We start from the raw sequence: 18,659 nt of genomic DNA on the forward strand, positions 1-18,659 counted from the left end.
GATCATTTATTTCGCACTGGCCCTTATTTCTTCAATTTCTTGAGGAACAAATATTTTTTTATTTTAATTTCAATACCCAACAAGACAAACAGTATCGCATAAAAATAGTCATGAAAAATTCTTAAAATATTTTTCTAACATAGGATATTGCATACTTTATCACCACAAAAAAGTTGAACTTCAAACTCAACATATGCATGCGGAAATTTATTCGAGAGATTAAATGGATGAAGTGTTCAGAGTTGTAAAATGGAACATTTGCATTGCTTGATAGGGTGTTTTAGTATTTGGAGAAGTCAAACTACGTAAGTATTTGGAAAGTTTTTAACTCATAGAAAAAATTGATGCCTCCTGATATCAGACAAAAAGAACAGCAACAAAAACATCCTCCATCAGTACCTGCGGCATAAACGTACCGGCAATGAAAGTTGGCATGGACATCCTGCTTGTACAGTAGCTCGGCGAGAAAATCGGTTGTCTGTTCTCCTGAAGAATTTTGCTCTAGTGGGGGTTTAGCAATGCAATCTTGTCTGATGCACTGATCGATGTATAGTAATCATCCACAAGTACTGATGGCTGAGACTGGCCACTTGTAGTGGACGCTGATTTCGAAGCTTCCGTTGCTTAACGCGCTCCACGGATTAGATTTTAGATTGATAATTATTCTATAGACTGTCGCATTGGCAAGAGCTAAGCTAGCACACGATGTTGACACAACTCTTGATCCTACATGTCAGCACAGAGTCCTCAGCATTCTCTGAACAGAGCATGCAAAAAAAAAACCGTGTCTATCCAACACTCGTACGAGTTCGGTAACGTGTTGGCATTCATGGGCGCTACTAGCTGCTTATTAGGACTACAGACTCTGATTCCTTTAAGCTTTGGAGACAGATGTGGCATCGTTGCATGCAGCTGAAACTTTTGTTCCGGTCATCTGTCGTGAGGAGCCTTGGGGGTTCCGTGTCATGGGCAATCTGATGTGTTGTCACGTCTGGTGTCTGATTTGTCAAGACTGTTTTACTACTGATCAGTATCATGAATTCTGTTCCTAGTCTGCCAAGTGCGCCAACCCTATGATCCGACGCGTCTAGTCTGGTTGTTGCCAACAAGTTGGGTTTTCTTTGTCGTTTCATGCCAACGTTCAATGTTGCCTTGGAGGCCGAACAATTTACTAAGCATGTGCCGCAGCTAGGGATGCCAATTCAATCTAGTTAATGCCATCAAGACATTTTTTTATGGTAAAATAACTGTCTCGGACATCTGTAAGGCACCCGGAGCCCGTGTTTATTATTACAAAGTTTTTCAGCTATCCGGCCGATCTAAAGGGGAGCAAATAAACATTAAATAAATGATGCAGAAATTAAGGATATAGCAACGTCTATTATTGTTCCTCCATCTGTTCTTGGCCAAAAAGCAACTGCCTCCAATCGCAAGCACACGGACCGAATAATCTCCCAACATCAACACGTTGATGGCCTGGGTAAGTTAGAAAACTACTGGCCTCTGACTGATTAGAACCCTATATATATATAATTAAGAATCGAGAGACTATACGTTAGAGCTATGGCAACATTCCCTTAGGTATATATCTAAGTTGAGGTACCCATCTTAGTTTGCTTAGAAGCTAAGCGAGCTTGGCATCACGATGGAAACGAAGCACGCCACGTGCCATGCAGTAGTACTATAGTAGCACTAGTAGTCTCAAGTCTGAACCAATGTTTGAAGCTGTACTTGCATGTTTCCAGTTTCCACAGCATGCCGGTGAGCTGCCAGTTCCGGTTGGAGCCACCAACTATAATGAAAGAATTTTAGTTTTGGTTGGTGGCTCCAACCGGGACTAAATACCCCTCTCCTATTCGGATCCTAGCTGTTAGATCCGGAACTTATATTTTTATTAGTTCCGAGCCCAATGTAGATGGGGATAAATGATAGAAACGAAAGATGGATTCTGTACTTAGTGATCTATTACTACTATGCTTGACAGAGTGTACTTGTTGACAGTACCGTGCCTAAACTCGAGTAACTTCAGAGTGCATGCAGGTCGTATACAGGTTGCTGATCGGGGGTAAAAATCTGGTAATATATTTGCCAAAAAGGTGCCCATTCGGATCAGCTAGGGATTGCATGCGAAAAACTAGCCGAAAGTCGGAGGTATGCATCGTGAGATTAATCCTGGCCAGTTGGCCCAAGTCGACTTGCAGACTTGCAGTCACACAGGCACCAAATGTTCAGGACGTGCCAAATTAAATCCGGTAAGGATTTGAACGTTGGACGGTCATGGCCAACACACGGAATTCTGAGACGATTCTGGAGGTTGGATCCAAGAGGAGCAGCGAGAAGCCGCCATCCCATCCCATTGTCGGCACGTGAGGGAGCTGGAACCAGAGCACGTGAGTACGTGGTGATCACTGATCATGCAGGCTCACTAGGATGCAAGTGGGTACGGTTAACTAAATAATTATGATAGCATACTATTTTAATTTATTTCTTCTTCTAAATTAATTATGCATAATGCAATTCTAGTTTATTTTATCAAATTTTTGATCAACCTAGTGATCCAAAATAAATATAACTTACGTCTCTCCTCACCGACCATCGACCCAAACAAGAAGAGAGTAAAGCCGTTGCGTTTTCTTGATGGTTTTGCAGATGACGACGGTGCCGTGATCTTGTCCTGCTCGCAAAGAGCTGGTCGACAGGTCGGCTCATGCTCATTTCGATCTTGTTGGCTCTTGAGCCCGGCCAGAAATTCGAGATAAATAAATCCTAGGAAAAATCCATGGACTGATGCCAGGATGATGCCTTGTTTCAACCACCTCTGGTCGTCAGTTGAACTTGGACGCCTCCGTCTCCGCGTACGCATCGCTTGCGTGGTCATCATCCCGTGTGTGGAATGTGGATCAGCTGTTCTCGGTTCCGCACTTCCACTTGGCTGTCCGATCCGATTGCCTTGGTGGCCAAATTTTTCTCTGCTCAAGTCAACACCAACAAGTTCAAGACTAGACTATATATATAATTAATATTTAATAAATCCGGTGTGTTGGCCATGACCGTTTCAAGACACCTAGCTACCCTTCTTCTTCAATGCCTCTTACAAACTACTCTCTTTGTTAACAAAAGGTAGTTAATTAGTTTTTCCTAAATATTGTACTATATTTTAGAATGAAAAAGGGAGTAAAACATGTAAGAATAAACCACTTGGATACCTTTTTCGAGGTTGGTTGCCTGAGCTACTCCCTCCGTCCCAGAATATAGCTGCATTTAGTTTTTTTAAAAATTAAACATTTTCAATTTTGACTACAAATAGCAAAATAATTATAAAGACTAATAGCATTAAAATTACATTAGTAGATTTATCATGAAACCAACTATTATAATATCTAATCTTTTCTATTTAAAATAATTTTTAGAGATATTGTTAGTCAAAGTTCAAAAAGTTTGACTTTAGGAAAACATATATGTAGCTTATATTCTGGGATGGAGGAAGTACGCAAAAATAGGAACATGTTCACTAAAACAACAACACCATTTGAAACGAGAAGAGTGACAACATTGTTAGTGATGAGCCCCCCTTAACTCTATCCGCTTAATGATCGCCGTAGAAGATGGCGGCGACATCAACCGGACACGAATCTCCAAGCGAATCATCTCAAGATGAGAAATGGAGCGGTTCCCTCGGACATTTCACTGGATCAATATACCACGCGTATAGAAACTTTTGCTTAGGAAACACCTGCGTGTTATAGTAGTATAAAATTATCATTCCACACGACTGAAATGACCTTTTCATCCAATCAGACGAAAACAACTTGCATTGAGTAAACAAGGAACACTCGAGCTGTACGTATAGCAGGCGTCACGAGTGTTGTGAGCCTGGCAGCGCACTAGTCCAGCCTCAGTTTAGAACCTTCCGTTGCTTAACGCGCTCAAGACTGTATTGTTGACGTGGACAGGAGATGTTGACCCAACGGTCGATCGTTTCACTCAAACTCTCAGTCTTTATTATTAGCTTCTCTGGACTAGAAAAGATAAGGTAAATATATGTATCCACACGCGGTTTTCTGCAAGTCGTACGTCTAGTTGGATTATCTGTGGAAATATGCGGCCTCACCAACCGAGATAACAAGATGTATAGTTTTCACGTGTGAACCGAAGATAATGCTAGGTTGAAGAAATATGGTCAGTATAAGAAAAAATTTCACCTCACCGCATTTTAAGTACTACTCCATCCGTTCCAAATTATTAGTTATTTTAATTTTTCTAAATTTATAGAATTTGTTATGCACCTAGACATAATATATATACGTGGCAGAACCGCCTGAATTATTCCGGCTCAAGTGTGCTAGTCATCGCTACTCAGCCGATACTAACTCAACGCACCTCAAACGGAACAACCCATTGGTCTGTCGGGTCTCCGCACGAAGGCGAGTTTACAATCACAGCACAGCTCATCAACTTTTAATTTACAGAAACGCAAATATTATTACAAACCTTTTTCAAACTTAATGTAAACTTATGCAAACAGGGTTTAAAACGACAAGCTAAACAGCTTGTCCAAGTTTACAGCGGAAGGAAAATAAATTCGCGATTACACACGTCGCGAAGGTTGACACCATGCTCAGCCCAAGGCCTGGTGTCACTCAGGAGGGTCACTGCCAGCCGGGAATGGATCCCATTCCACGGTCCAGCCAAATGGAACAGAAGTTGGCCATGCAGGGTTATCCGTGGGGTTCTCGAAGGTCATACCTGAAAATTTCACTAGTAAGACTGAGTATGCTAATACTCAGCAAGGCTTACCCGGGATTGGGTATACTTAGCCCGTAATTAGACTCATGAAGGCTTGAATGGTTCTGGTTTAATTTCAGCTGAAAAGCAACAAAGAGTATGATCTACTTTCAAATTTTAGCTTTCAAATTCTAATTTGATTATCCATTCTAGGTAAGCACCTATACTAGACAAGCAAGGTAGAGATTAGCATTCATCAGGATTATCTCAACAATAGTTACAGTTATTACTCTATATGGCAGAAGGAATAAGCAGTCTCAATCTTCGTGAGAAACGGACGATTCCGAATCGAATTTCCAAACCTTGCAAGGCAAACCTAACTCACACGCTTGAAGTATCCAATGATAATTCCAAAGCAACCGTTTGCCTTTCATTCCGACTCGTGGAACAGGGCCACCACAAGCGACTGTAGGACCGTACGCACACCAATTGTACAGGACATACGTCTGTAGCGCGACTATATGACCGTACTCCTGTCCGCTGCGCGGAATGTACTCCCGCACGTCGGTGCGTGAGAAAAACCAAAAATATGAGTGGTGGGAGGTATGTCTACTCCTCGGACCGATTGGTTACTAGGCTTACCGCTTTACTATATTTCGCGGCATGTGGCTAGTACTTTCAAATGCTTAGCCACCACTACCACACACTTCGACCTTATCAACTTTTATCAACACACTTCCTCCGAACTTTGGTTTGGAGCTTCAATTAGAGTCTCGGCGACGTTTAGCGGGTCTTCAGAAAACCCTTGGTCTTGTTCCAGGACTAGCTCGTAGTCTCCGTCATCGATTCTACATGGTATACAATAATTTAAGTAAGATGGTGCTTGAGTTAAAGATTTTATTTCATGATAAAGTTACAATTCAATAAATTAATGAACATACACTCATGTAACAAGGGGGTGGGGTTCCAAACTACCAACTATACTTAGGTTATGTCATTTTACTGGAATTACTTTGAAGTAAGTCGACCAGTTTGATTTTTAATTTGGAAACCATATAGATTCTGACCTTGAATTTTTGTGAATAAGTTTATTTTCAATAAATAAGTTTATGGTGAATTTTTCATAATTTTCTGGAAACAGAAACTAAAACATTTGAATTTGAATTCAAACTTCAAGTTTAAATTCAAAACCTGAGTAAACAGAACTTTAAATTCTTGAAAATTTAATTATGAACCAATTATCAACACATACTAGGTTATGGTAAAAAGATCTAAACCTAGAAGCCTTAGGAACATGCTTAATTAAATTTAAACTATTTCAATTTGATTTGCAAAGGTTTAAAAGAATTTAAACTACAAAATAGTGCTGAGCATGAAATTTTTACATTAGCTCACACATGACCTAAAGAAGCTACATACTAAAAATCACAAGAAAATAAGTTAGTATGCAAAAGTTATGCATAAGATACCTGCTTACCTTAAGTATAAAATAGATTTAAAAGTATTTAGTTTCAAACCAGACTTCATTAACAAAAGTTGTAGAGCTTGACTTCTAGTTTCCAACAAAACCGGTTTGACAATTTTTGGAGTTTTCTAAAATTTCCTACTGATTTTACAAGCTGGCAGCTTGCCCACATGAAATAACAGAGAGGTTTACACTGGGGTCCTTGGTTTCTTGCACATGGGCCCTTAGAACAGGAAAAATATTCGCAGATGTGCCCTTGACTCTCCCCGACGGCGGCCGGCCGGTCTGTTCCGGCGCGTTCTCGCCGACGGCGAGGTCTCCGGCGAGGATGGACTGGCTCAGCATGATCTACGGGACATGTGGTGCTGATTGGGGGGTGATGTGCTCGATGAGCAGGGGTGGAACATGGCCGGCGGCGAGGTGTGGCGGCGGCCGTGACGGCGTGCTGGCGTTCCCTGCGAGGGGCCGGTGAATATGGGCGAACAAGGCGCGCAAGAGCACCGTGGAGAGGTAAGGGTGCGATTCCAGTACCTAAATTGGCCAAGGATGTGGCGGAAGTGGGTTGTCGATGGTGAGGCGGTCTTCGGGCGTCTCCGGCGAGGAGCGGCACGGGGTCGGGGCAATTCCGGCTAGGGAAGGCCGGAAGCTCGACCAGAGCGGGTCGGGGAGCTAGCAGAGGAGGTGAGGAAGCGCTGGAGTGCTGGAATTTAGGCGGAGTGGTGCAGCCGCAGAGAAATCCAGCGAGGAGCTCGGTGGTTGGCTCGATGGTCGCAAGGAGGAAGAAGGGGAAATCAGGCGCGGAAGATGGGGTTCGGGTCAAGCTTTATAGGAGAGCATTGCTCTGTAGAAGAGAGGGAGAGGGAGAGCAGGCACCGGGCCGGGCTCAGGTCGGCGGGCGGCGCCGGCGTGCCCTTCGAGTGTGCGTGGCGGCCGCTCGGCCCCGGCGGCCCGACGTGGCAGGATGAAGGAAGGCCAGCGGAGGCGGCGCAGGCGGTGGGAGGGGCAGCCAGGCGACACGTGGGGCGAGAGGAGGGCGGCGCAGGCCTGCAGCGGGCTCGGGAAGCGGTCGGCGGCGGTGGATCACGCGCGTGCGGCAGAGACAGAGGAGGTCGGGGACCCAAGGAAGAAGATGAGGACCGATTTGCAAAATCTCAAAAGTGCAGGGACCTCACTGTAATGCTTGAGTAACTTTCAAACTAGAGCTCAAATGAAGATGGGCCCAAAAGAAAAAGTGTAGAGTTTTTCAAAATCTACAACTTTGCTTTAAGGTTTATCTGCAGAAGAGCAACAGATTTGAAATTACTATAAAACTTAGCAAAGTTTCTAAACTTTACATAAATCCTATTTAAAAACTACACTACATTTACATCCTAGATGTAGTTTCACCTATATTTACGATTTAAACACAAGTTTTTGACTTTTGTCAAAACAACCTTTATGTATTTGAATTCCACTTCCCATTCTCATCTATTTAACACTAAAGGACCTTTATTAATTTATAATTATATAAACAACCCTTTTTCCTTATTATTTGAATTTTAAACACACTTTCACCACATTTTGCACACAACTTCATAACAAAATCTAGTGGGTGACAATACTAAGTACCTGAGTGTCACAATATATATGCATAGCAATAAACGCTAAAATAACTAATAATTTAGGATGGAGGAAGTACTACAAAATAGTCTCACAACAATCCTATGTGCATGCATGAATAGGAGAAGATATGCAGGATCTTTCTCGCTCGGAAATTATGAGACTCTATGTTCCACCAGTAAGAGGAGTTGGAAACACGAAAAACTTCACAGGCGTTTCATTATGAGCACGGTGATTATATTAAATGAAATAAATCATGATTTGACAGCATAAAATGATGCAACAAGTACTTTGTTGTATGCCTCTGACTTCATAAGAAAAATCCCCACCACAACACCACGGTATCTTTCATCCAACATTTCAAACGAAAATGTAGGAACTGAAAACTAGATTTTCCGATCACTTTGCAATAACTGAGGATAGCATCTCCAACAAAAAATAAGAATGGAGCAAAACAAATCAAGGTTGTAACACCGCAACATCACATATTCAACAAGCATCAATGGAAAAAACGCCTTCGCAAACATGCAAAAACTTCTATTGAGGCAATTGCAAACAAAATTTGAAACATGGCGGCCTGCCACCACAATGAAGCATTGATGCATTGGTCTCCCTCACAACAGCCCTATATATGTGGTGGTGGGGGGTTGGGGGGTGGGTGGGGGGGGGGGGGGGAGGGAGTGCGGTGCTGTTGGAAGAGCCTATATTGCCCCTTCCTTAGGCATGACAGTCTCCTTCTCCACATAACCCATACAATTCGATCTCCATCATTACATCCCTTCGCACCACCATGTATTCGATCACTGCTCCTCTCTGCTAAGGATGGATGCGAGGCATTGGCTCACCGAAGATTAGGTGATGAAGGAAGAGGCTAGGTAGAAATGGATGATCTATAATATGGAAAGGAAATGGAGAAATATGGCCGCCAATTCCAGCAAGTTATTGTCAGAGATGGGGAGGGGATTTCTTTTTTTATTGTGGGAATGAGGCAGATGGAGATAGAGGATAAGGATGTGATTGGACGAGACTCACGAGGAGACCAAGCAAGTTGTGGAAGCGCGTCACGCGCGTGACGAGATGTTAGGGCTTCTGATAATTTATTTTGGATTGGACATCCTCAAAGGGTGTTACACAAGGTTAGAGCATGATGACCTGTGAGCGTTTCTACCAATTACCATAAATAAAAGAATCTATACATAACACTACTCTTGACCATACTTGAAAGAAAGAAAGGAAAGTACCCTAAATCCATCCAGTTATGCATACGCAAGAGGCTAGGGGTTGCGAATCGATACCACTAAGAGTTGGTGGAGACTCATAGAGCCCTACGAGAGACATTTCTTGTGGAATCTTGCAATTAGAATCACTGCAAAACTTTTGCGGATAAATAAATCGATTTGGAACACACAACCCAAGAAGATACGTATAGCAATTCGCGCAACAACACTAAAATACATCTTATTTTTCTAACAAAGAGGTGCCTATATATATTAGAGCACTAGCACGAGTACAGGGCCATGTTTAGCAGAAATCTGAGGGCTTCACCCAACCCCAAAGATTTCTAAAACCCAAAACTCTCCCAAAAGAAAAAAAAGGGGAGAAAACAAAAGAAATTGCGGACTTGCGGAGCAGTTTCCAAAGCCGCGTGGTCTGCGCGGCGCCCCTGTTCTTCCCTGTCCGCCGCTATAAATACCCCCACCCCCGCCATTCTTTCTCCTCCCGTTTCCCTCCTCTGCTCCCCCACCACCACCATCCCTCCTCGAGGCAGAGGAAGGGGGAGGAAAAACTCCAAGCCGCGTCGCGGGCGCCCACACCACTCCTCCCTCCTCCCCGCCTCGCCCCGCCATGGCCGCCGCCAGGCGGGCCCCGGGCGTCGCGCTCCTCCTGGCGGTCCTCCTCCCGCTCGTGGCCACTCCGTCCCGCGCCGCCACGCCGGCGAGGGCGGCGTCCACCGCCGCGTTCCAGCTCCACGGCGACGTCTACCCCACAGGGTACGCGACCTCCTCTCCTCCCGGGCCCTTGATCAACGTTGGACTAGTGTAGGCCGAGGACCGGATTGTGGGCAAGAATACGCCGCGGAATTTGGGTTCTTGCCGTCTGATTGATTGGATGCAAAATCTGGGGTCTTTTCACCCAATCGGGTTGGTGGCGCGGCGGATTGGTTTGTGCGTGCCTGCTGCGAATGCAAAGCCGTCTCGCCTTGTTTCCGTCGCGCCGCGGGCGTTGGCCTTCGTCTGACCGAGTCCTCTCTTTTGACTTTGCGCCCCCTTTCTTGCCTGCATTTCCTTTTCACGGTTCGTCGTCAGTAGTAGTTCAGAGCATCACCAATTTACTATTCACTCCAACAGAATCTTACCACGATAGTTACCGTTTACCGCCTGCTCTTCGCTCCAACCGAAGCGTCGTTTTTTTCTCTCTTCTCTTTTTCTTGGTCCTTCTTGGTGTGCTATTACTTTCAGGCTGTTGCGTGCTTCCATGGGCGTCGACTTTTACCCCGGTCCCTTCCGTGCTTCCTTCTCTGCTCTTGTTACCTGACTGACTAGCATGTGGCGTTTCTTGCTCATAGTATCTCAGTAACTCCACATTTTTTCTGTTGCGGAAAAGGAGAGCATCCTCTGCTTATTTTCTTTATTTAATTTTCACTTTAAAAAATATAAGTCTGATCTCCTTTACCATCCAATTCCATCCAAGTTTATAAGCAAGTGCAGTCACTTGTTTTCAGCACTTGACAGTTGACATTCTGTTCCATCTCTACAGCCACTACTATGTCACTATGAACATTGGGAACCCTGCGAAGCCCTACTTCCTGGACGTGGACACCGGGAGCGACCTCACATGGCTTCAGTGCGACGCACCCTGCCAGAGTTGCAACAAGGTAAAATAGATGATTGTTCAGAACTGCATCATCATAACTCTAGTCTTGGTTTCTGGGGTCCACTGTGTTTGCCTGTTTGAATGTTTGATCATGGTATTCGTTTCAGAATGAACTCTGTACCTATGTTGCAAGAAACACGTTGTTCTAAGTCCAAGTCTTTTTTTTTTCTTAAAAAAAGCAACATGCTTCTGGTGTAAATTTGACTTGTCTTTGTATTCCAACTTTGCCAGTAGGTTTGACCCAGGAATTAGTATCACTATTGCTTCCAAATATCCCACATGAACTAATTGACTTCTCCAGTTCAACGAAAAACTTTATTTTCATTTGATTTCTAGGTTTGCTTGGAAATGTAGAATTTTGACATGCTCCTTGATCTTGTGTTCCTGATGGTTGTTGCAGGTGCCGCACCCATTGTATCGGCCTGCACAGAACAGGCTTATACCGTGTGCAGATTCTCTTTGCACTGCACTGCACAGTGGACTGGGCTCTAACAAGAAGTGCCCTTCACCAAAACAATGTGACTACCAAATCAAGTACACAGACAGCGCATCGTCTCAAGGTGTGCTTATCACCGACAACTTCTCGTTGCCCCTGAGCAAGTCCTCCAACATCCGTCCCAGCCTGACTTTTGGGTATAACACTTGAATAAAATATTTCTTGATAATGTTGCCGGATTCAGTTGTTGATATGGTTGCTTTTGTTTGCACAGGTGTGGGTATGATCAGCAAGTGGGGAAAAATGGTGCGGTGCAAGCAGTGACAGACGGCTTGCTTGGGCTTGGGAGGGGATCAGTTAGCCTTCTTTCACAGCTCAAGCAACAAGGGGTCACCAAGAATGTCCTTGGCCATTGCCTCAGCACGAACGGAGGGGGGTTCCTCTTCTTTGGGGATGATATCGTGCCTACTTCACGCGTAACTTGGGTGCCTATGTCTCGGAGCACATCTGGGTACACATCATTATCTCCAGTGTTTCTTACTTGTGATATGACCATACAAAGCTTTGTCCATATTTGGTTTCTGCAAGTTTGGTAACACTCTGTTACAATATGGTCTGAAGGTCAATATACCGTTATAAAATCAGTGCAAGTATTATCCTTTTTGTGCCATTAGATTGGAAGGCTAATTTTTCACATAAATTCCCTTGACAACTCAGTAATGTTATACTTTATAAATAATTTGCACTCTTGTTTATCATTTCCAGTCTATTTCTAGATTCTGATGCCAGCTTACAAAATTAATGACCATTCTTTTAAAAAAAACTAGGCGTCCCTTGATTGTTAAGATTTGCGAACTCAGGCCAAGTATAACACGGGAAACACTGAGTATGAGAATCAGTTTATTTGATTCTTGCAAGTTTGTTTGCACTCTGTCACAATATATTACTGTAGGGACAATATGCCATTACTGTAATTTTTCACATAATTTCCAGATTGTTTCGAGACTTTGATGTCAGTTTATGGAATCAATAGCCATTCTTCAAAAATAAAACGCAGGGTGTCCCTTGATTGTTGGAATTTGTGAATGAATCAGGTCAAGTATAACACCTGAATTGAAATACTGAGAGCCTGAGAATCAGGATATACATCATGGCTAATTCCATATATCATAGACTTGTATATAAGGGGCTACGGGCATCTACAAACTTTTCCCCCTTTCTTCATTTGTTTTGACACATTATACAACATTGGTTTTTCAGGAACTACTACTCACCTGGCTCAGGAACGCTGCAATTTGATAGACGTTCGCTAGGCGTAAAGCCTATGGAGGTCGTATTTGACAGTGGTAGCACCTATACCTACTTTACTGCCCAGCCATACCAAGCTGTTGTCTCTGCGGTATATTTCAGTCACGATGTGTTCCAATTTCCATGAATTTTTAAGGAAATAAACAGTAAACTAATGGTACTCTGACCTTGCAGATCAAAGGTGGTCTCAGCAAATCACTTAAACAGGTGTCAGATCCTGAGCTGCCTCTGTGCTGGAAAGGGCAAAAAGCATTCAAATCTGTGTTTGACGTCAAGAAGGAATTCAAGCCACTGTCTCTGAGCTTTGCCAATGGCAAGAATGCTGTCATGGAGATCCCTCCTGAAAACTACCTCGTTGTCACTGTAATCACTCAAGACTTAACTGACTAGCATCAGTGAACCACAATGTTTTACAGAATGAAATGATTGCTAAATATCTTCTTACGTTTTGTGCCAGAAAAATGGAAATGCGTGCTTGGGCATCCTTGACGGAACGGCACCTAAGCTGAGTTTCAACGTTATTGGAGGTACAGAGTCCAGTCATACAGTTCTCAGTTTTGAAACTCTGATACACTGCAACTTTATGTAATAACTTCTGTTGAACTTTTGTTTTCTAGACATCACAATGCAGGATCAGATGGTGATATATGATAATGAGAAAGCGCAGATTGGATGGGTGCGTGGACCATGCACTAGGAGTGCCAAGTCTATTCTGTCTTCCTTTCCATGATCATTTCCCATATTAGAACCATGAGCTCTTGAATCGTTTCCATGTACTGCTGATGGAGTTTGTGAAAATTACTATCATCAAAACTCCTCGGAATGATCAACTTCCCAACTGAAGAGTGCCAGCTTGTTACTGTCGGAATAATGCGTGTTACATGTGAGGGGATTGAGATTAAGGAGTGAAGGTTAGAGAGGCAATAGGAAGTTACTAACAGTGGCTGTATGCTCCTTGTGTTCATAATGAAATGGGAGTCCATGATTTATAAGGTTGGCCTGAGTTGTTTTTTATATGCCATTTACTTGAACATCCTCTAGACTTCCATTTATAATTAAGGACACAGAGATGCTTATTCCATTGCAATAGTACAAATAAATTTATGTTCAAAAAAATCAAATAAACTGAGAGGCCAAATATTTGGCTAATGAATTGAATAGAGGACAAGTGTGGGATGCTTTCTGTGATTGCAGAGAGTCCTGATGTATTGCCGTTCAAGTATATAGTAACTTTCAAGAGTTAGTAGTACTCTGTAGATTAGGTATCAAACATTTAAGCCTGATGGCATTTATTTTGAGAAGGATTTCTCACTAAAGTTCTAATCATGATTTGCATCATAATCACTTGAAACTCGTACTAATTAATTTCTCATAATTTACTGATAAAGGACAAATAATTTGCATAGAGATGAGTGGTTTCACTGTTTGTAGAAGTACATATACATAGGAGGTTTATAGTCAATATATTGACTGAGGACACATGAATTGTGTGAGCTTATGTATCCTAAGATCACGACTCGAGACAATTTTTCTAATCGTATCTCATGACGTGTGCAAAAAACATTTTGGCATTTACTCTGATTTTCCACATGACTATTGGAATCAAACTTCAAATGAGAAGTTCATTCTGCTGTAACTGTGAATGATAATACTGTGAGCTGTGATGGGGCATTACTAGAAATACCAATATTATCATTTCAATGGAAAATGCCTCGCTCTTTCCTTATAACTTTCCAATTTCTGATGAGTGGCTATCAAGATGTTGCTATCTACATGAACTGCAGTGCATCAGGACTCGCTTTTTCCTTAATTTCAATGGAAAATGCCTCACTCTTTTCTTAATCTCCCAATTTCTGCTGCTGCACTATTGTTCATATTGATTTCACCTCAATTTTCCATGTGTTGGTGCCCCAATTTTATCTGATATGATGGAGAGGATAATTACCAAAACTTACTGGTTTGACATTAAATCTTGACTTGATACTCACCCACTATTTCTAGAAGGTGTCACCCCTATATATTTTGCAATAAAATACTGCACATTCCTTCTCTGCTAACTTAATCGAGACAGAAATATATATTTAAAATATAGAGGGAAAACGAAGTATTTCTATTTATTATGTGAATTATTCAAAGTGAGTTTGGTCAATATGTTCATGGGATTGGGATCCTTTTAAGGGAATGATGTTATGTTACCAAAAATGAACCTTTCTTCTCACATGCATGCACTCTCTTCTAGTACGCTTTCACCAATAATATGCCCTGGTGCTCAAGTCAATCGTGCATCCAATTCAGAAAAACTATAAATTGCGAATTACCAGATCGATTGATACTCTAAATGTAAAGCCTATTTCCGGAATAACTCCAGATTAAGTTGCTGTTGTGAGTGATCAAAATATCTTGTTGGAGAGTTAACATTTTTCTCATCTGTCTCACTAGAAGTTGAAGCTGTACGTGAACCATTCTTCGAAACATACCACTACGAAGAAAATGAAAAATTTCAAGCTCAATACTGTAGGGGAACAAAATCCGTCACTTGAGAAGAAGTCAAGAAATTTGAACTCAAAAACATAAAAAAAATGACGTTAGAATAACAAATAAAGTAAAGAAAACCCAATAAAATGCACGTATTGGAGGCAGCCTGCAAGCAATATAGCTCCTGTAAACAGTAAATCCTCACGTTGCCTCTGTCTCTCTCCGTCCCCTACGAGTACTCCTATAGAATATCTTCTATACTTGGTTGCAAAACAACAAGTGACCAGCTGGAGGTTGGAGATGCCCAGGAATGTGAAAATGGGAACCCTAGTTCTCAGATGATGCATGAAAAGAGGTCTGCGATCTATACGAACTATCTCTGCAACTCTGCCCAACTACCCATCGACCATATATGACCATATATTTATGCTAGTTTTTTCCTATTTCTATATTTATGCTATTTATCTCCAAATATAGCACATAGTAGATGGTCCAGTATTCCCTGGTGCTGTCAAGTCAATGGTGCATTCAGTTGAACAGAACAAAGCTTCCGCTGTGATAGGTTAGATGCTCTGAAAATGTGAAGCCTATTTTCTTAATTAGCTTCCAAGTGGGTTGTTGAAACTTCCTATACATGTGCCCTTTTATATGGTAAAATTAATTACATGTGATAAGAATATCTTGTTGGAGCTGTAATATTTTCTTAACAGCCTTAATCTCAGTATGGCAGTATAAGAACCCTTATTAGCATCCTAGAAAAATACTACTATAAATAATAATAATAATAATAATAATAATAACAACAACGGCAATGTTATTCTACCCCTTAGGTCAAAATACTGAACTAAATTTACCAAGTCACTGAACATGGCTTGCTGGTTACTGAACTACTGAAAAATTATTCAGTAATTCAGCTTAGTCTAGCTATTGGTGTAGAATAGATATGGGTAGTAGTAGTAGTAGTAGTAGTAGTAGTAGTAGTAGTAGTAATAATAATAATAATAATAATAATGAAACGATAAATATTCAAAGCAAATTCACAAATCAAAAACAACCACTTGAAAAAGATCCGGACGTTTGAATCTGAAACCATGCAAATGCAAAACCATGTTAGAATAACAAAGAAAAAAATGCACGCAACAGAGCAAGCCTCCCTAACCAACGGGTCGCCTATAAATACCTCGCATCCCCGTCATCTCTCGCCATCACAAGCAGCAGAGAACTGGGGTTTCAGTAAAGGGAAGTGCAGCTAGCTCCCGTTACCACTCAAGAACTCAGTCTTCAACTGCAATGGCTGCCAGGTGGACCCTGGTCGCCGGCCTCCTTCTCCTGCTTCCACTTCTCCCGTCGGCCTCCTCCTCCATGGTGTTCAAGCTCGACGGCAATGTCTACCCTGCAGGGTAAACACGCAGCCTTCAAATGTTGATGCGTAACACCGTCTTGTTTCTGACGATTCCTCCGGTTTATTGCCATCTTTGCAACCTCGTTCGTGAGAAATGCACGATGTGATCCTTGTTGCTGAATTTTTCTGTGCCTCTGCAGCCACTTCTATGTCACCATGAACATCGCGGACCCATCGAAGCCATACTTCTTGAGTGTGGACACTGGCAGCGACCTCACCTGGCTGGAGTGTGCCGCATCAAATGGTGCCTGTGAAAGGTGCAACAAGGTACGCTCATTGCTGCAGGTTTTCTTTTCACTTATCATCTCTGTTTGGAACTGTCTTTCGGGAAAAAAGAATCTGCTTGCAAACAGTGCAGTTGCTACGGCAAAAAATAATTGTTTTTAAAAAATATCAGAATCCAGTAGTCCCGAGCACTTGTGGAGTTGTGGTGTTGTTCACAAGGGAACAGAAACCTTGTTCCTAACATTCTTTGACCTTGGTAGGTCAGTAACCCATAGTCTGTATTGTTACTTGTATAGAAATCTGATCCCAAATATGTTGTGTTTTCCATCAAATGTTTTTTTGAAAGAAGTTTACCATCAAATGTTGTTACCAAATCCTTGTTCAGGCATAAAATTTGCAATGTTAGCATTTTTTCCAAATGAACTGCAGTGCTTGATGTTGTTTCTCTGTCTTGGTGATGTTGTCACAGGTGCCACATCCACATTACCAGCCAGGACCGCCTAGTTACAAGGTCGTCCCATGCACGGACCCCCTATGCGACACTCTGCACCAGGACCTGGGCACAACCAAGCACTGCGCAGAACCATTTCAATGCGACTACACGCTCACATATGCAGATGGATCGTCTATTGGTGTGCTCATGACAGACAAGTTCTCATTACCCATGGCCAAGGCCTCCAATGACCACCCTGACCTCGCAATCGGGTACGCCCCTGCAATGCAACACTTCATGATCACTGCACAATGACTCTTTTTTAAGGCCGGCTACTTTTGTTTGCGGCTTTGCGCAGGTGTGGTTATGACCAGGGGAAGAACGCTGGGAAGATAATGACAGTGGATGGCACCCTTGGTCTTGGACCGAGCTCGGTATCGCTGGTCTCGCAGCTCAAGAACCAAAAGATCATCACAAAGAATGTGATTGGCCATTGCCTCAGTACAAAAGGAGGGGGCTACCTCTTCTTTGGGGAAGAGAACGTGCCCGCTTCAGATGTAACCTGGGTCCCCATGGCACCAAGAACACCCGGGTATGCAAGCTCTATTGCCCAATGTGTGTTTGCTTGTTTGTGGCATGCCAAATTGATGGAGTTTTTCAGTGTTGTCAGACATCAATTTCAGTGTTTGATTCCTGGATTTTCTGCAGTTATCAAGACATTGTATTCCCTTCACATTTTAGTTGTCAATTCTGTAAAACCTGTAAAAGTTAAAGAAGCCTATGACTGAGCTTTCTTTTGTTTTTATTTAGTTTCACACGATTGCATAACATGATACAATATATTTTCAGGAAACCTTATCCTTACTCAGCTGGCCATGCAACCCTGCAACTGGATACGATGTCAATAGGCGCAGAGCCGATGGAGGTGGTCCTTGACAGTGGCAGCGCCTACACTTACTTGCCTGAACTTCTTCATTCTCAACTCGTTACTGCGGTAGGCTCCAAATCACGATGCGTTCTAACGCCTGTGTATTATGAACAACAATTGGACATAAAATTCATGACCCGTGGCCGTGGATGATCTTGCAGCTGAAGGCCTCTCTCAGCAAGTCATCAGTTGAAGAGGTGCATGACCCAGCACTGCCTCTATGCTGGAAAGGGAATGGCCCATTCAAATCTCTGGACGACCTCAACAAGGAATTCAAGTCACTAATCTCCCTGAACTTTGGCAATGGGGTCACCATGACTATCCTTCCTGAAAACTACCTCATTACCACTGTAAACACTTGAATTTGTTGACTTGAACGACAGAGCATCGAAGGAAAGGAGAACACCTGAACAAATGCCATCGTTTTCATGTTTGTGGCAGGAACAAGGGAGCGCGTGCTTGGGAATCCTTGGGACGGCAGACATAGGCACGTACTTGATTGGAGGTGAAAAATTCAGAAACCGATCTCAGTTTCTGCAATTAGGAAGGACACCCTGAGCCTCTGTAAAACAACTTGCATGCATGGATCTTCTCTTTTGCAGCAATCACAATGCAGGATCAGTTGGTGATATACGACAACGAGATAGGGAGGCTTGGATGGGCACCTTCGCTGTGTGACAGAATGCCCCAAGAAGTCTAGGAACATGACCGCTTCATGCATCAGAGGAGAGTGTTTGCAGTAACACACTGAAGGTGAGAGAGGTGAAAGTATGTGACGTATTAACCAAA

At 42.7% G+C, this 18,659-nt stretch overlaps 2 protein-coding genes across 2 annotated transcripts; both read left to right on the plus strand.

Moving 5' to 3' along the window:
* The first annotated feature begins 9,500 nt into the window (after positions 1 to 9,500).
* LOC112903313 (aspartic proteinase Asp1-like) lies at positions 9,501 to 13,488 on the plus strand. The gene is made up of 8 exons (XM_025972554.1): positions 9,501 to 9,780; positions 10,547 to 10,664; positions 11,064 to 11,296; positions 11,374 to 11,610; positions 12,360 to 12,498; positions 12,582 to 12,770; positions 12,865 to 12,934; positions 13,025 to 13,488. The coding sequence occupies exons 1-8, from the start codon at positions 9,635 to 9,637 to the stop codon at positions 13,135 to 13,137; spliced, it is 1,245 nt and encodes a 414-aa protein (XP_025828339.1). The 5' UTR covers positions 9,501 to 9,634; the 3' UTR covers positions 13,138 to 13,488.
* A 2,606-nt stretch (positions 13,489 to 16,094) lies between these two features.
* Positions 16,095 to 18,448, plus strand: LOC112903331 (aspartic proteinase Asp1-like). Its single transcript, XM_025972569.1, has 6 exons — positions 16,095 to 16,282; positions 16,425 to 16,551; positions 16,979 to 17,214; positions 17,301 to 17,536; positions 17,797 to 17,936; positions 18,032 to 18,448. The coding sequence occupies exons 1-6, from the start codon at positions 16,173 to 16,175 to the stop codon at positions 18,230 to 18,232; spliced, it is 1,050 nt and encodes a 349-aa protein (XP_025828354.1). The 5' UTR covers positions 16,095 to 16,172; the 3' UTR covers positions 18,233 to 18,448.
* The last annotated feature ends 211 nt before the right edge of the window (positions 18,449 to 18,659 follow it).

The sequence above is a fragment of the Panicum hallii genome, chromosome 8 (genome assembly GCF_002211085.1).
Source record: "Panicum hallii strain FIL2 chromosome 8, PHallii_v3.1, whole genome shotgun sequence".
Taxonomy (NCBI): domain Eukaryota; kingdom Viridiplantae; phylum Streptophyta; class Magnoliopsida; order Poales; family Poaceae; genus Panicum; species Panicum hallii.